The sequence below is a fragment of the Engystomops pustulosus genome, chromosome 4, assembly GCF_040894005.1.
Source record: "Engystomops pustulosus chromosome 4, aEngPut4.maternal, whole genome shotgun sequence".
NCBI classification, from domain to species: Eukaryota; Metazoa; Chordata; class Amphibia; order Anura; family Leptodactylidae; genus Engystomops; species Engystomops pustulosus.
Genome location: NC_092414.1, coordinates 129,187,802 through 129,202,444, shown reverse-complemented (window position 1 = coordinate 129,202,444; position 14,643 = coordinate 129,187,802). Strand labels below are relative to the sequence as shown.

Here is a 14,643-nt window from a genome sequence, read left to right as displayed (position 1 = left end):
TGAATGACGTAAAAAAGTTTTTAAAAATCCACTAAAAACTGTCCATCATTCCCTTATGCACCTTGCTGTACACCCCTACAACAAGTAACTTCCACATGTGGGAGGTCCAGGTAAAGGCTCCAGAAACAGGGCAAAGATGAGTGGGAGAGAGGGGACATCCCTGCCGAGTACTTCTCTGCAGAGAGAAGGGCTCTGAATATAAACCATATACGCACATCCGCGTTATGGGGGAACTATAAATAGTCTTCACCCATCTAATAAACACGTTACCCAGCCCAAATTGCCCCAGAACATTCCAAAGATTGCACCACTCCACCCTGTCAAATGCCTTACCTGCATCTAAAGACAGGATGGTGCGGCCCCCTCCCTTCCCAAGTGGTATATACGAAAACATCCTGTGGAGTCAAGGAGTTCAAGACATCATAAGAAAAAGGAGGAGGGACATAAATAAATGCAAGAATACACGGGACTCTATGTAACAAACAAGATTACTTATTGTGGACTAGCACAGAGACTCCCTTGGAGAATGCAGAGCCGCATGAATGAAATGCAAAGGAAGCCCATCTCCTGTCTAGCAGATGAGTGGATTCTGAAGTAAGATGTGTCTCAACCAAGCAGATAATACCGGGAGATGATGGGCACTGATGTCGTTAACTATGCTACCGTTTAAGCTGATCATTAAGCCCTCTTACATTCCAGAGGAAAATTCTCACTGACATATTCTCTCTCTGCCCACCCTTCCATCCCACCCCTGCATCCACCCCTCCTTTCCAGCCATCTCTCCTCCTTGACCTATCAAAAAAAAAACGGGTCTCTTATCTTCTACGTTATCCCACCCCCTTCCCCCACCTTCACCCCCACTTAACAGAATAACCAAGAAAAATTACATATTAACAGTGTCCCTGTCGTAGCCAAAACCATTCCTCTAGAAACCCTTAGATTCCAGCCAGTTAGAGGCCTCGCTACAACTGTCAAAAAAACACGTATGCTCATTAAAGACCACCCTCAGTCTTGCTGGATACAATAGTGAATACTTCATACCTAATTCCCTCATACATTGTTTCACATCCTTAAATTTTACTCGCTTTTGCTGCGTAGGCACCGAATAATCTGCAAATGTGAAAATCTTAACCCCATTATAAGTGATATCTTGCCTGGAGTGAGAGAATCTCCCATGGGTCATGGAAACAGAGAATTTTTGCCAGGATTACCCGAGATGGGGCACCCGAAGCAGGACGCTTACTGGGGACCCGATGGGCCCTCTACACCATGAATAGTGGGGAGAGACCATCTGCTCCCTCAAGCTCCAGGAGCCAAGACTGTATCCATTCCTCCAAATGGGTTAATCCCCAACTCCTCCGGCAGGCCAATAATGCGAATATTGGATCGCCTTGAGCTATCTTCCAGGTAGATCAATTTATCCCTGAGAAGTGCCTGTGCCTTAGACAGTCCCCCCATTTCCTTCTTCAAGCTCTTATTGTTCCCTCTCAGGGCCCTAACTTGGGATACAAGCTTAGAAACCATGTCCTTAAGTTTGGACAGATCTTCCCTCAAAAGGGCCATATTAGGGGAGAGAGAGAAAACCTGTTTATCCAACCCCTCAACTGTCACACCAGTTTTCTGTAGCGTCGCCAGGATCTCCACCCAGATTGGGTTGGTAGCCTCCTCTTCTCTCTCTCCCCTGTATGCCCATATGTCTGTAGACTATGAAGGGACAACAGTAGGGGGGAGACCCGATATGTTAGTTTTACTTTTAGTTTTTGGCGAATTCAACAACTTATCCAGTTTACCAGAGAGGTCAGTTTTATTTCCACCACGCTACTTCCCTTCCTTTGGAGATCCTCGCCCCGATTTCCGATTAGCATCTCTTGGTGGTGTCTTCCTACAGAGGAAGTATCACAAGGTAGGTACAGTCCCCTAAAAAAAGAGAACTAGTATGGAGAGAGGATACACAATACAACATTTGTCCGTTGAATAAACGTATTCCCCCACAAACATGCCCTCAAATCATGGAATGTTATGTTCAAAAAGTGAAGAGGGAAAGCAACAAATAAATCCAGTCTTCTTAAGTCCTCCAGGATGATGTTGAGTGATAAAATTGTGGCGCTTCACCCACTGCAAGGAATGGTTAATATCATCCTAACAAGAATAATCTGTAGAAATAAAGTTTGTCACAGAGGCGAAAGAAAGGGGGGGGGGGGTTAGTCCCATCTGAATGCAGATCTTCAGATAATAGATGGCTATTAATAAAAGTTAGTAGAAGACAAATGTTAGTAATAAGTTATTAACGGGATATAAAAAAGGTGACACCTTGCATCATGCCTCCCAGAAGGACATCGAGTAACTCAGCCGAGCGCTGTAAAATTATTATATTGAAGAGTTATTACTAGACAGATGTTAGTAGATGAGATGACAAAAGCGGAAGCCTCCACGCATTAGGCTCCCCCAAACATCCAAGAAAGTCTGCGACACAGAGGTACCTTAAGGCTTGATCCGATCAGCGCAGGGAAGATCTTCTTGTGGGAGGATGGGAGCATGCTGACTTTGATGTGTACAAGCACCTTACAGCTGAAGACATCAGATATAACAGCCTAGGCAGCGACAGCCAAATCAGTAGCTGGGAGGTCCACGGAACACCTGTAGATAGTGCCTGTAGATAGTGTTGCGCCATTCAGTCAGGCACCAAACAGATCCTCTGCCCCCACCTCAGCAGACCAGCGAGCGGAGCAACGGGCTGTGCCCCTGCAGCATCTAGAGACATTGGGCTTCGGAGCACCACAGACGGGCGGAAGCGACGTGAATGTCATTTTTAGCTGGTGACAGGTTCCAACAAGCTATTCTGTGCTGACTTTAAAAATGCCTTTGTCAGCATTCAGAATCATTTCAGTAGTTTTTATGAGATACATTTACATTACCTAGCTCCCCACCAGCAGTATGTTAGAGAGTCCCCGGGGAAGGGGCAGCTGCAGTCTGTGCGTGCATCTGTCAGTCTCCTCTCCTCCACACTCATACGGCTTCCTCAACTCTCCCCTCTTCCTGTTATTTGCATTGAGCCGATAGAAGAGGCAGGTGGATGGTGTGCAGAAAAGTAAGAATGCAGGCAGGCAGGTAAGACACAGGCAGGGCCGCATCTGCCATGAGGCGAGATGAAAATCTTCCCTCAGGCGGCGGATGCCCGAGCCCTGATTGAGGCGACGAAATTTGGGGCCATAATGTGGGTGATTCTCTGTCTCTTTAACCCCTTAAGGACGCAGCCTGTTTGCAGGTTAAGGCTCGCAACTTTTTTTTTAAATTTGACCTGCGTCTCTTTATATGGTTATAACTTTTGAACACTGTTACTTATCAAAGCGATTCTGAGATTGTTTTTTCCCCACATGTTGTACTTCATTTTAGTGGTAAATTTTGGCTGATACGTTTTGCGTTTATTTACAAAAAAAAGAAAAAAATTATGAATTTTTAGAAAAATTTGCCATTTTCGAAATTCAAAATCACCGCGTTTTCAGGCAGATAAATTTACCACCTAAATAACTTGCAGAATAACATTTCCCATTTGTCTACTTTACATTTTCATAATTTTTGAAATGTTTGGATAATTTATTTTGACGTCACGCGGCCTACAAATCGAATAGCGATTTTCCGTATTTTCGGAATTGACTATTTTGGGGATAAATACTGTTTGAAATCAAATTTTACATATTTAGCAACAAAACCCCCTATATAACCAACCCATTTTCAAATCTGCACCCCTCAAACTATCAGAAACAGCATTTACAAAGATTGTTAACCCCTTGAGATCTTCATAGTAATTGAATCAAAATGGCGGTGAAATTTAGAATGGTCAAATTTTGTTGGTTATACGTTCATCTAGCCCTAAAATTTACACATTTCCAAAAGATAAAAAGAGAAAACTCACCATAAAATTTGTTCTACAATTTCTCCTGAGTGCAGCGACCCCCCACATGTGGACATTACTTGTGTTATGGGTGCACAGCGAGGCGCAGAAGGGAAGGAGGGCGCTGCAGCTGCCAGGATTTTAGTTTTCTGGTTGCCCCCTTTTGAAGGCTATAACATTTTCGCTTTTCCGTTATTTGGGCCATGTGACGGCATTTTTTTGGGGGGACGAGATGCTTTTTCCAGTGTTACCATTTTGGGGTTGGTATCACCTATTGTTGAAAATTTTGGAACTTTTTTTGAGGTCATGAGTAGAAAAGCATCAATTCTGTACTGGATTTTTTACTTTTTTTTTTTTGTGTTCACCGTATAGCCTAATAATCCTGTTATCTTTATTCTATGGGTCGATACGATTACGGGGATACCAGACATGAATATTTTTTCTTATGTTTTACTAAATTTGCCAAATAAAACCCTAATGTGGGGAAAAATCTATCATTTTTGCATCGCCGTCTTCCAAGTGGCATAACATTGTTACGTTTTTGGCTACAGAGCTGGTTGATGGCTTGTTTTTTGCGGGACATGTTGTTCTTTGCAACAATATCATTCTGGAGTACATATGTTTTGTTGATCACTTTTTATTGCATTTTTAGTGGGATATAATAGGTAAAAATCGTAATTTTTGGCAGGTTTTTAACGGTTTTTTTTACGGCGTTCATCATATGGGTTCAATAGTTATTTAGTTTTATTCTATGGATTGTTACGGACGCGGTGATACTATATATGTGGGGTTTGTGTTATGATTTAGACTTTTTTGAGTGTTATATGTCTCTTTATATGTTTTGGGGCTTATGGGCATTTTTAGTGATTTATAAAGTAATTTTTTATTGAAAAACAATTTTTTTTACATTTTTTTACATGATCCACCATGGGATATGAACAAGCAATCATCTGATTGCTTGTTCTTGATAATACTCTGCAATACTAATGTATTGCAGGGTATTATCAGTGCCAGCCTATGCAGATGCATAGGCTGACACTTTGCCTTTAAGATGACGTCACAGACGCCATCTTAAAGGTAAACCCTCCAGGCTTCTCTGGGGTCCCGATCGGACCCCAGAGGTGCCAAAACAGCGATCGCCCCCCCCGAAAACGGTGCGGGGGGGCCGATCGTGGGGTAAAGACCCCCAGAATGCATGTTAAATGCCGCGGTCGCGTTGACCGCGGCATTTAACGGGTTAAACACCCGCGATCGGAGCCCACTCCGACCGCGGGTGTTAGCCGGGGATGTCAACGGTAGATTACCGTTGAAATCCCGCGGCTAACGATGCCGGTTCGGCTGCTATACAGCGCTGAACCGGCATCGTCTCTGCGCAGTAGCTGTACTGCGCTGAGCGCTATTCGCGGGACTCAGCGCAGTACAGCTACGGCGCAGAGCGCTAAGGGGTTAAGAGACAGACGCGAATGATGTACAGAGCGGCCGGCACAGATCCTTCTGTCCGTGCCGCTCTGTTGCTCTGGAGGACTCCGGCAGCTTGCGATGACGTCATGCTGCCTGCGTCCCTTCACAGAGCACAAGGTAGCCGAAGACCTGGGAAGAAGACGCGAACGCCGGCGGGGGAACGTGACAGGAGTCGAGGTGAGTTGATTGCTTTGTTATTTTTAATATGGGGTACTGTATATAATTTAAGTGAGTGGGGGCTTGATGAAAATAAAATTTTGGGGTGGTAAATCTGTATATAGTTAAACGTGGGAGAATCGGGATATAGGATAAACTATAGGAGCTGTATATAATTTAATTAGGGGACAGGAGCTTTTATTATACATTTTTAAATAAATGAAGAAGGGATTCTATATCCATTGTCATGTCATGTGTCATGAGAGGTGTACAGTATATGATTTAGGGGCACATTTTAATTTTCGCCTCTAAAACCCTAAAATCGGCCCTGAACACAGGCACACACAGGTTGCAGCTGCTCCTCACCAGGGACTCACCACATTCTGCTGGCAGGAAGCCAGTTTATGTGAATGAAACTTAAAGTACTGAAATGATTCAGAATGCTGACAATAAGCTGTTGGAACCTGTCACTTGATAAAAATGATATTCCTGGTGCCAGAAGGACCCTTTACCACATTCACCAACCCTTTTCTTTACCTCCCACTGTTCAATGTCATCAGGGCCTGTTCTAGACAAAGTGGGGCCCTGGGCAAAACTAAAAGTGGGGCCCCAAAATAAAACTATTTTATGACCAGTCACAGTCAGGAAGTGGCTCCCTTTAGTATGGTAAAACAAACTGTAATATGGGAGAATTTTATAGGAGATAGATAGATGATAGGGAGATTTATGGGCAGCATGGTGGCTCCGTGATTAGCACTACAGCCTTGCTGTGCTGGTCAACATCTGCAAAGATTTTGTATGTTCTCTCTGTGTCTGCATGGGTTTCCTCCGGGTCCACCGGTTTCCTCCCACACTCCAAAAAATTACTGGTAGGTTGATTAGACTGTGAGGCCTATTGGGGAGAGGGACCGATATTTTCTGAAAGCAGACACTTGCCCGATTTTCAAAATTGCATCAAAGAGTTTATAGACATAGGCGCCTGCATGCAATTTTGATTCAAACTGAAACATTTTATAACAAATACTTAAAATTTGACTTTGATGGCAAAAAATGTGCTCCAAACAGAAAATGTATACCTTCACATCTCCTAAATGTAATACATGGACATGTGTAGAGTTCACAAATGTGCCCTATTAATATGTTCACATAATATCACTAAAACTGTAATAACTAGATATCTGCTTTTCAGCTAGACATTTTTAAAGGCGCCATAAAACCTATAGAATTTTGAAAGCAGACAACCAGGCGATGCATTTGGCAATTAACATTTAAAATTTCCTCTAGAATATGTACAAATCCAGATACTTATATAAAGAAAATATACTTTCCTAAAAGAGTAAGATGTGAGGAGATCATACAGACCCCACACCAATGAGAGTGAGAACGTCATAACATAGGTGTAAATAATGGAGGATGTTGGGAAATAAAACTTTATTCCAGAACATGTGTGTGTTTTTGGTGTTACATATAACTTTATGGACATGTTCTGGTCACGGTGTAGTCACATTAGGCGAAGAGGATCGAATGTTCATCGTATCAGTCAATTTTCCCAACACTAAAAGACTATCACAAAATAAAAGGGAATAAGAGAGAAAGGGCCACATTCATCACTTTTGTGCGCCTAAGTGTAGTAGTTGCGCCTAAATTCTGGCGCACTGTTTTCCAGAATTATCACAAACTACAACCATCTGTGATAAGTTAATTTCCTGCCTCTTATTAATCACTTCACTTTAACACAGTTTAGGCGCAATTTTGGCGCAGTTTAGGTGCAATGTTAGATTCAGGCACTTACATGTGATCCTGCTACAAGCTCCTCTCTGCTTCTCCCACAGCCCAGAATGAAGATAACACTCACAGCAGCACCCAGGTGTGTGACACCCAGCACCCAGTGATCTCCTCAGCAGGGGCTTCTCCTGGAGGGGATCCCCCAGTGCTGATCTTCTGCTGCACCCCTGTAATTCTGCACAGTATCCCCCTCAGACACACTGGTGCCTGAGGGGGATACTGTGCAGAATTACACGGGGGACACTTGTCTGTGATATCTGCAACATACTGCAAAGTTCTGAGCTCTTGCTTTGAGCTCAGGAGTCTGCAGAATGTTTTGTAAATAGAAGGTGATGAACTGTAAATAGAGTCTGCAGCTCCTGTCTGCAGAGTATCTCATGTCTGTATTATATGTTCTAGTGTCTGCAGTGTCTGGCTGAGCTCTGCTGCTAGAAATGAGCTGTTCTGCAAAGGGGCTCAGTGCTTACTTCTCAGTTAATGCCACCTTCGGGTTGGAGTGTTTTTGCGCCCGTTTTGCGCCTCAATGAAAAGTCGCAAGTGATGAATATCATTAGGCGCTGGATTTCTATGATAAATGAGGGAAAGCTGGTTATTTTTGCTGCGCAGCTAGTTTGCCGTTTAGTCGCAAAAATGGCGCAAAAACGGTGCGCCTGAATGAAAAGGCGCAAAAACAACAGAAAAAAACGATTGATACATGTGGCCCAAAGTGTGTTCTTAGATAGTTCTGCATAGAGAAGGGTTAAAAACATGAATATTAGTTGATAATATCTTTTCTCAAAATGTAGTAACATATAAAGTGAATATTTCCATTATCTGTGAGGTGCAGCAGCTCCTGCATGCAGCAAATGCTCCCGCAGCCTGATGGCTAAGAATCTGGATTGGGGGGGTTAATTTCAGGGGGCTGTATCTCTGGCTCTGTGACACATAGAACCTTACTTCTTTTTTCCTATGAAAGAAGAGAGTCTCCTCTTTTATATGAATCTAAGTTTTAGGAAAATGGAGATAATAACTGTTAAACTGCCGTTGGGAGTGATTTTCATATATAAAAATGGCACCTGATATTCTCACTTTAAACCTGAATATCTCTGGATCCAGAGCACCTAGAAACAAAATTCAAGATTCATTTGAAAGAAGAGATTCGCCGGCCCTGAATGTCATTAATTTCAGCTTTCTACTTTTAGAAGGGTGGAGACTGGATATCTTCTCTAGCCTAGAACCACCCAGCCTACAGTAGATAGCCTATTTAGCATAGTTTTAGGTTATTTCTAGCACACAATAGGCTAAGAAGGCCCTGCACTCTCAGATGCAATATGCAATACCTGAACAGGTAGTCACAGACTGCTGAACATCACTTTTTCATACCTGCTATACAAACGAGGTATTTGGCCATTATGTTTCACATAGGTTTTACTGATATAATGGCATATAATATGTATCAATAAGCTTTATCTACAAAAACACAATACATTTCATATATTGCAATATTCACATGTACACATACAACATATATTCTGAAATATTATACAACTTTATGAGTATCCCATCTCCTGAGAGATATACACAGAGTCTTCAGCAGTGTACTAGATGCCCTTATGCATTTTCTGAACATACCTTCATACGGACATTCTATCCTGTATAAAGTTTGAAGCTGTATGTAAAATAAGTAGTTCAAGCACCCGTTTTGTGATGCCACAGAGACCCTCATTCAGCACTCCATGTCCCTTTAAATGAAAGCTACCATCAAAATCCATCATGGTAAACCAGGGACACTCACATAGTTCCAGGCATAGTGACTGGTAATCTTCTTATATTTGTTATCTATGGCCTCCTTCCTTATAAATCAACTTTTAAAATAATTTTAGTAAATCTGAGGGGCTGCCGTAACCCCTCTGTGATCTAGCTTTACAAGCTGTAACACTGTCTCACCCTCCCCCCTGCTCCCTCAGCACTTATGTAACACATGTGTAAAAGTCTGTAAAGCCAGGTCACAGAGGGCCTATGGTAGCCCCTCAGGTTCATTAGCATAATCTTCTAACTTGTTTTTAGAAGGAAGGAGGCTATAGATAACAATTATAAGAAGATTATCACAGTCACAGTACCCGGTTCTTTGACACTTGTATTTTTCATGTGCATGTGCTTGTTTTTGACTTGCAGAACTTACATTGCACTCTGACCCATTTGGTGGGTTTTGTCAGACCTTTTTTTTTCTCGCACACATGCACATTAAAATCTCAGCATGCTCTACTTTTGCAAGTCATGTCATTGAAAAACACCATGGAGTCTATAGAGACGCTTCAAAAATGTATTGCGTTTTTACAGGTGGGTTTCTAGGTGATGTGAAAAAAAAGGAAGTGGCATGTGGGTACCAATTGAAGAATCATGTGATTTGAAACACACGCGTTAAAAACGGACTGAAAATGGAGTGAAAACGCAAACAACATGCACGTGTAAAGCACAAAAACACTAAGGACTATGGACAAAACTGACCAAAAATGTAGGCAAAATTGTCAGTTTCTGAAGCATAGCACACTGACATGATCAACAATGCACACTAGTAAAAAAACTGACACATTTACTGCACTTTCAATGAGTTTTTCACCCAGACAAACACATGTGAAATGGACTTATGACTGGGTTCTATCTTTTCTATGGCAATTGATCAATAAAAAATACATTGCACTTCCATGTGTCTCAGCGTACAATGCATTTTTGATGCATCTCCATAGACTTGTGTGTGGTATTTTTCACACGCGTGACTCGCAGAAGTTGAGCATGCTAAGAGTTTGTGTGTGTGAAAAAAAATGCAAGTCTGACAAAACCCATTGGGGGTAATTTATCCTTAGAGCGGCTCCTTATGACAGTTCTATGTCTGTCGTTGGAGTCCTGCTGCAGTCAGATTCATTAAAGTAGCGTTGTCTATTGATAAATCTGCTGGCAGTGTTTTTTGCTGTGTGGGTTGTTTGCGACAGTCACATAAAACCCAAACAAAAGTTGCAACATAGACTAGGGTGGGGACTGGCGTAAATTTGAGCCAAAATTGCGACAAATCGCAAATCATGAATTCAGTCACATTGTGAAAACTAGCAAATTATGAATTTGGCGCAAGCAGGGTCTATGTCAAAGTGACTTTTCATTGTTCTATGTTTATTTGGCACAATGGAAAGTCACAAAACAGTTTTAGTATCAGAAATGTTGCAAAATAACACCAAACAAAGACAAAAACCCCAATGATAAATACAATGGGTCAGAGTCTCAATGCAGTCAGTCTGCAGCTATTGGGGCATATTTATCAGGACCTCTGCGCACCGCCAGTGGCGCAGATGCCCTGAAATAATCGCAAATGCTAGCTTATTGCTAGCTTTTGCGATTATTTTCCCCAATCCGCCACCTTCACGCCAGTGGGGCGTGAAGGGGGGGGGGTGCGGCCGGCCTGGGCACTCGCTGCTGCCGGCGACTTTTCATACGTGAAAAGTCGCCGGCCGCGTTTTTTTCTACGCCAGGCCCTGCCTGGTGTAGGATAAACGCTGCGCTGATAGCCCGATACATCAAGAGGCAGATACCTCTTGATGTATCGGGTTGCGAATTTGCAGCGGCGGAGCGATCATACGCTGGCGCACGAGCGCCAGCGTATGATAAATATCCCCCATTGTCTCATAAATACTAGATTCTGAGCAGGAACTTCTATGTGAATACCGAGGTGCAATGCATAATATGTCTATCACATTATTACAATATAATTACTGACACGTGAACATGAAACAATATGTTTACCAGACTTTTATATTACATAAGTCTTTTCTATTAATTTACAAAAACATTTACAGAAATATGTTATTTAGTGGACAACATAATATTAACTACAGTATTTACATGTCGGAATCCCTTCCCCCCAAAATAATGAAATATTCTCAATGCTCGCATCATCCTCTTTTTTCTGATACTACTGAATTTCATACTTGTCCTTTATCCTCTCACGTGAAATCATGGTCTAGGATGTTATGTAACATACAGTCTGTTTCCATCTACAGTAAAATTATCATGACATTTAATTATGGACCTTTTAATTTGTTTTTGATGAAAATGACCTTATTTAAGCATACAAATATTCCTCCATTTTTGGATTTACAAATGAAAAGTTTTTGAACATATTTTGGTCCATGCTGTTGACCAGTGTCCTGTCTGCACTTGAAATTCTTGCTTTTTCATTCAAAAATTCTTTATCAAAGTTGCTCCAGTCATTTGCTGATTTCTGGAAAATAGAAAAAAATCATTAATAAACAAATACACATAAATAATACCAAACATAAGGGCTCTAAAACAAGATCAAAGTATTTTGTGTCAAGTTCAGTACTGCTATAGCCACTGCAATAATTTTAAAGAGGAGGTCACCGCTATAACTAATGAGTGGCCATAGTGGTCATACTAGCATAATGGCCATAGTGTATCCTGCAGTGTATGAAAGAGGTAGAGTGCAGAAAGGACCAGGAAGGTGGCTATTTCAGTGTATGGATGCATGGAGTGGTAGGAACAGTAATAGTACTCACAATGCCGTTAAGGGAGTATAGAGAGGGCTTAAACCATGAGTTTTCTGTATAATACAGCAAACACCCACCACTCTCACGTGGCTCAGTGCTAGCACCCATCATGGGTGTTAGCAGCACCCGTCTAGGAATTTGATAGGTTGACAGTCCTAAACAGATCATGATTAGAACTGCCATATACTACAATTAAGTTGTATTGCAGCATTTGGTAGGAGCGGTTAGACTCCCTAAGGTTCAAGTACCCAAAGTACCAATAAAATCATAAACATGTTGTCTATCACCACATCCCAAAAGTCCACAGGTCTATCAAAATATAAAAACAATTGATCTACATGGTGAACCCTTTAATGGAAAATAGCGCCCAAATGTTCAAAACACCACTTTTTTGCCAGTTTGCAACACATACACAATTTTATAAAACGTGATTGAAAGGTTGTAAAATCCCCAAAAATAGTCCCTATCAATGAAAACATAAGCTCATCTTACATGTTACTTAACTACGTATAGTGTAGTATGAAAAAGTTATTGGCATCAGAATATGGCAAAATAAAGATTTTTTTTATACAAAAGTTACTAAAAGTTATTAAAAAATTATTAAGCTGAATTATTAAGAAAATCTATATAAAGCTGATATCGTACAAACCCAAAGAATCAAGGGGAAGTGTCATTTGGAGTACAATGTAAAAGCCGTAAAAAAACAGCATAAATGAATTTCATCAATTTCAACATATTTGGAATTTTTTCCTGCTTCCCAGTACGTCATGGAATATTAAATACTGATATTTATACAATTTACTACTACATTTAATACTAATACTATTTAATACTACAATTTATAGATTTTCGAAGTTGAGGAGTAAAGAATGGAAACACATAAAGAAAAAAGGGCCAAGTCGTTAAGGGATTAATAAATGCATACCCACGTCACTGATCAATAAACACCACTTCCATGTCACTGCTTGGAAGGGCATCCAGATGTATTTGGCATGCCCCTCCAAGGGTATTGCTAGGGTAAATACAGCATGGGGGACCCTATAAACCTACTGTACTTGCCTGATAGACTTACTTCAAGATACCATGGGGTTGAAACATTTTTTAGGGAAGTATTTTCTTCAACATCCATGTTAAGGACTTACATCTTTTATTCATAAAAGTATATCCAGAAGATGACACATATACACAGAGCAAACATGTAAAATGCTTTCCTTACCACTTTAGGTTTAAATGGTGGCTCAATTCCCCTCTTTTCTAGTCTCTCCCAGTCTATCTGATGGAAGAAAAAGTGCTGACGAATGTTGCCTTTAATTCCCAGTCTCCTCTCTGGTTCTCTGACAAAAAGCTGAAGATTACAAATAACATCAGTATGTGTTATGGGTTAGTATGGGGAGTGCATATGCTCTTAATTTTGATTATAATTAGAAGTATTTGGGTATTGTTTTGTCATCTAGCTTTGAAGGAGTGTTGTATGAAAAATATAGTTTTTTCGTTTTATTTATACTAAAACCATTTGCGTTTTTAAAAGTTATGCTAATTCAGAATTTGTAGTAAAACATTCAATAGTACTGCATTGCATAGTAGGTTGATTGTAACTGTGCTGGATGCCGTAAAAACAGTGAAAAAGATAAATATGCATATGAAGAGTTTCATCAAAGTCACAGAAGTGTCTATGGTGTGTTGAAAAAGACACCTCTTTGCTGCAGTGTCTTCACTTCTTGTCCAGGATCTGCTGATAAACAGAATCAGTAGTGTCAGTCTAAAATGCTTACTGAGCCAATATATGGCTACAGAAATGACAAGCCTTAGCTTGGCTTAACCAAAAAAGACACCCATTAAATGGAGTACAGTGTCTGGCAAGAGATCTGCCAAGCATAGGGAAGATATAACATTTTTTCTAATGGCGCTGAAAACGCCCTTTAATAAAGTCATTTACAAAGTGAGGAGCTGATCACTATGTAAACCCTTGCTTTGCCATAAACTTACAGCAACGCTAACAGGGCCCATTTTACATAGAGATTTACATTTAGCAATGGCAGCTTAGGAGTTAACAAAGAGTCTCCATGAAGGAAAAAGTTACAGGCAGAAGATGAAAAAGATTCCTCTTTATATTATGGAGATTCATGTTTGAAAACGTATAACTGTATTAATAGCTACACTTTAATGTTTGTGAATGCGAAAACTCGGAGCAATATCAATATGAGTGGACTAATAAATATTGAAATAAGTGTGGGAGAGATGATATTGTCATTCATTTTTTTCTATTCTGTGAAACATTAATATCTCACCTCAAAAGTGTATTTTTGTACTGCTGAAAAGACTCCTAGAATATCTCTCCTGCTCAGATGTCACAGGCATACTAGAGTCAGATATTCTCTACTTATTAGTCTCTTCTCCTTCGTATGGTGAATGAACAGTGGCTTTTAATTATGTGTCTTAGGCTGCATGGAATATATTAGCTGGCAATTAATTATAAACCTGCCAGTACTAATGCACATTTCACTGTTCTCTGGCAATACTGTATGTTCTCCTGAATTAATGCAATTTCCTTGATTGGTGTTTCTTGTAAATACCTGAACTGTCTTATGCAATAGAGAGGAGGTCTGTTTTATTCCAAAAAGTCCATTTTACATTAACTGTAGGCAGTTATTTTCTGTTTTAATGTTGAGTAAAAGCTGTTACATTTTCGTTCTTCTTTCAGTGTCACTGGGCAAGGCTTGTTTTCTTGTGAGACAAGTTATACTTTATGATGATGTGCATTTAGGGTGCCTGTAACTCACTAAATTTTAACAACTATTTCTGGAGGAGACTATG

The 14,643-nt window shown here is 40.6% G+C and overlaps 1 protein-coding gene across 2 annotated transcripts in view; it reads right to left on the bottom strand.

Annotated features, from left to right (window-relative positions):
• Positions 1 to 10,806: 10,806 nt before the first annotated feature.
• The window catches only part of PRKCQ (protein kinase C theta), an 86,365-nt gene continuing 82,528 nt past the window's right edge, over positions 10,807 to 14,643 (bottom strand). For both annotated transcript variants that reach the window (XM_072147432.1, XM_072147431.1), the window contains 2 exons: positions 13,046 to 13,174; positions 10,807 to 11,543 (listed from right to left, as the gene is read on the bottom strand). In XM_072147432.1, the coding sequence (XP_072003533.1) occupies positions 11,385 to 11,543; positions 13,046 to 13,174 (288 nt within the window). In that variant the 3' untranslated portion in view covers positions 10,807 to 11,384. The remainder of the gene's footprint in view (positions 11,544 to 13,045; positions 13,175 to 14,643) is intronic.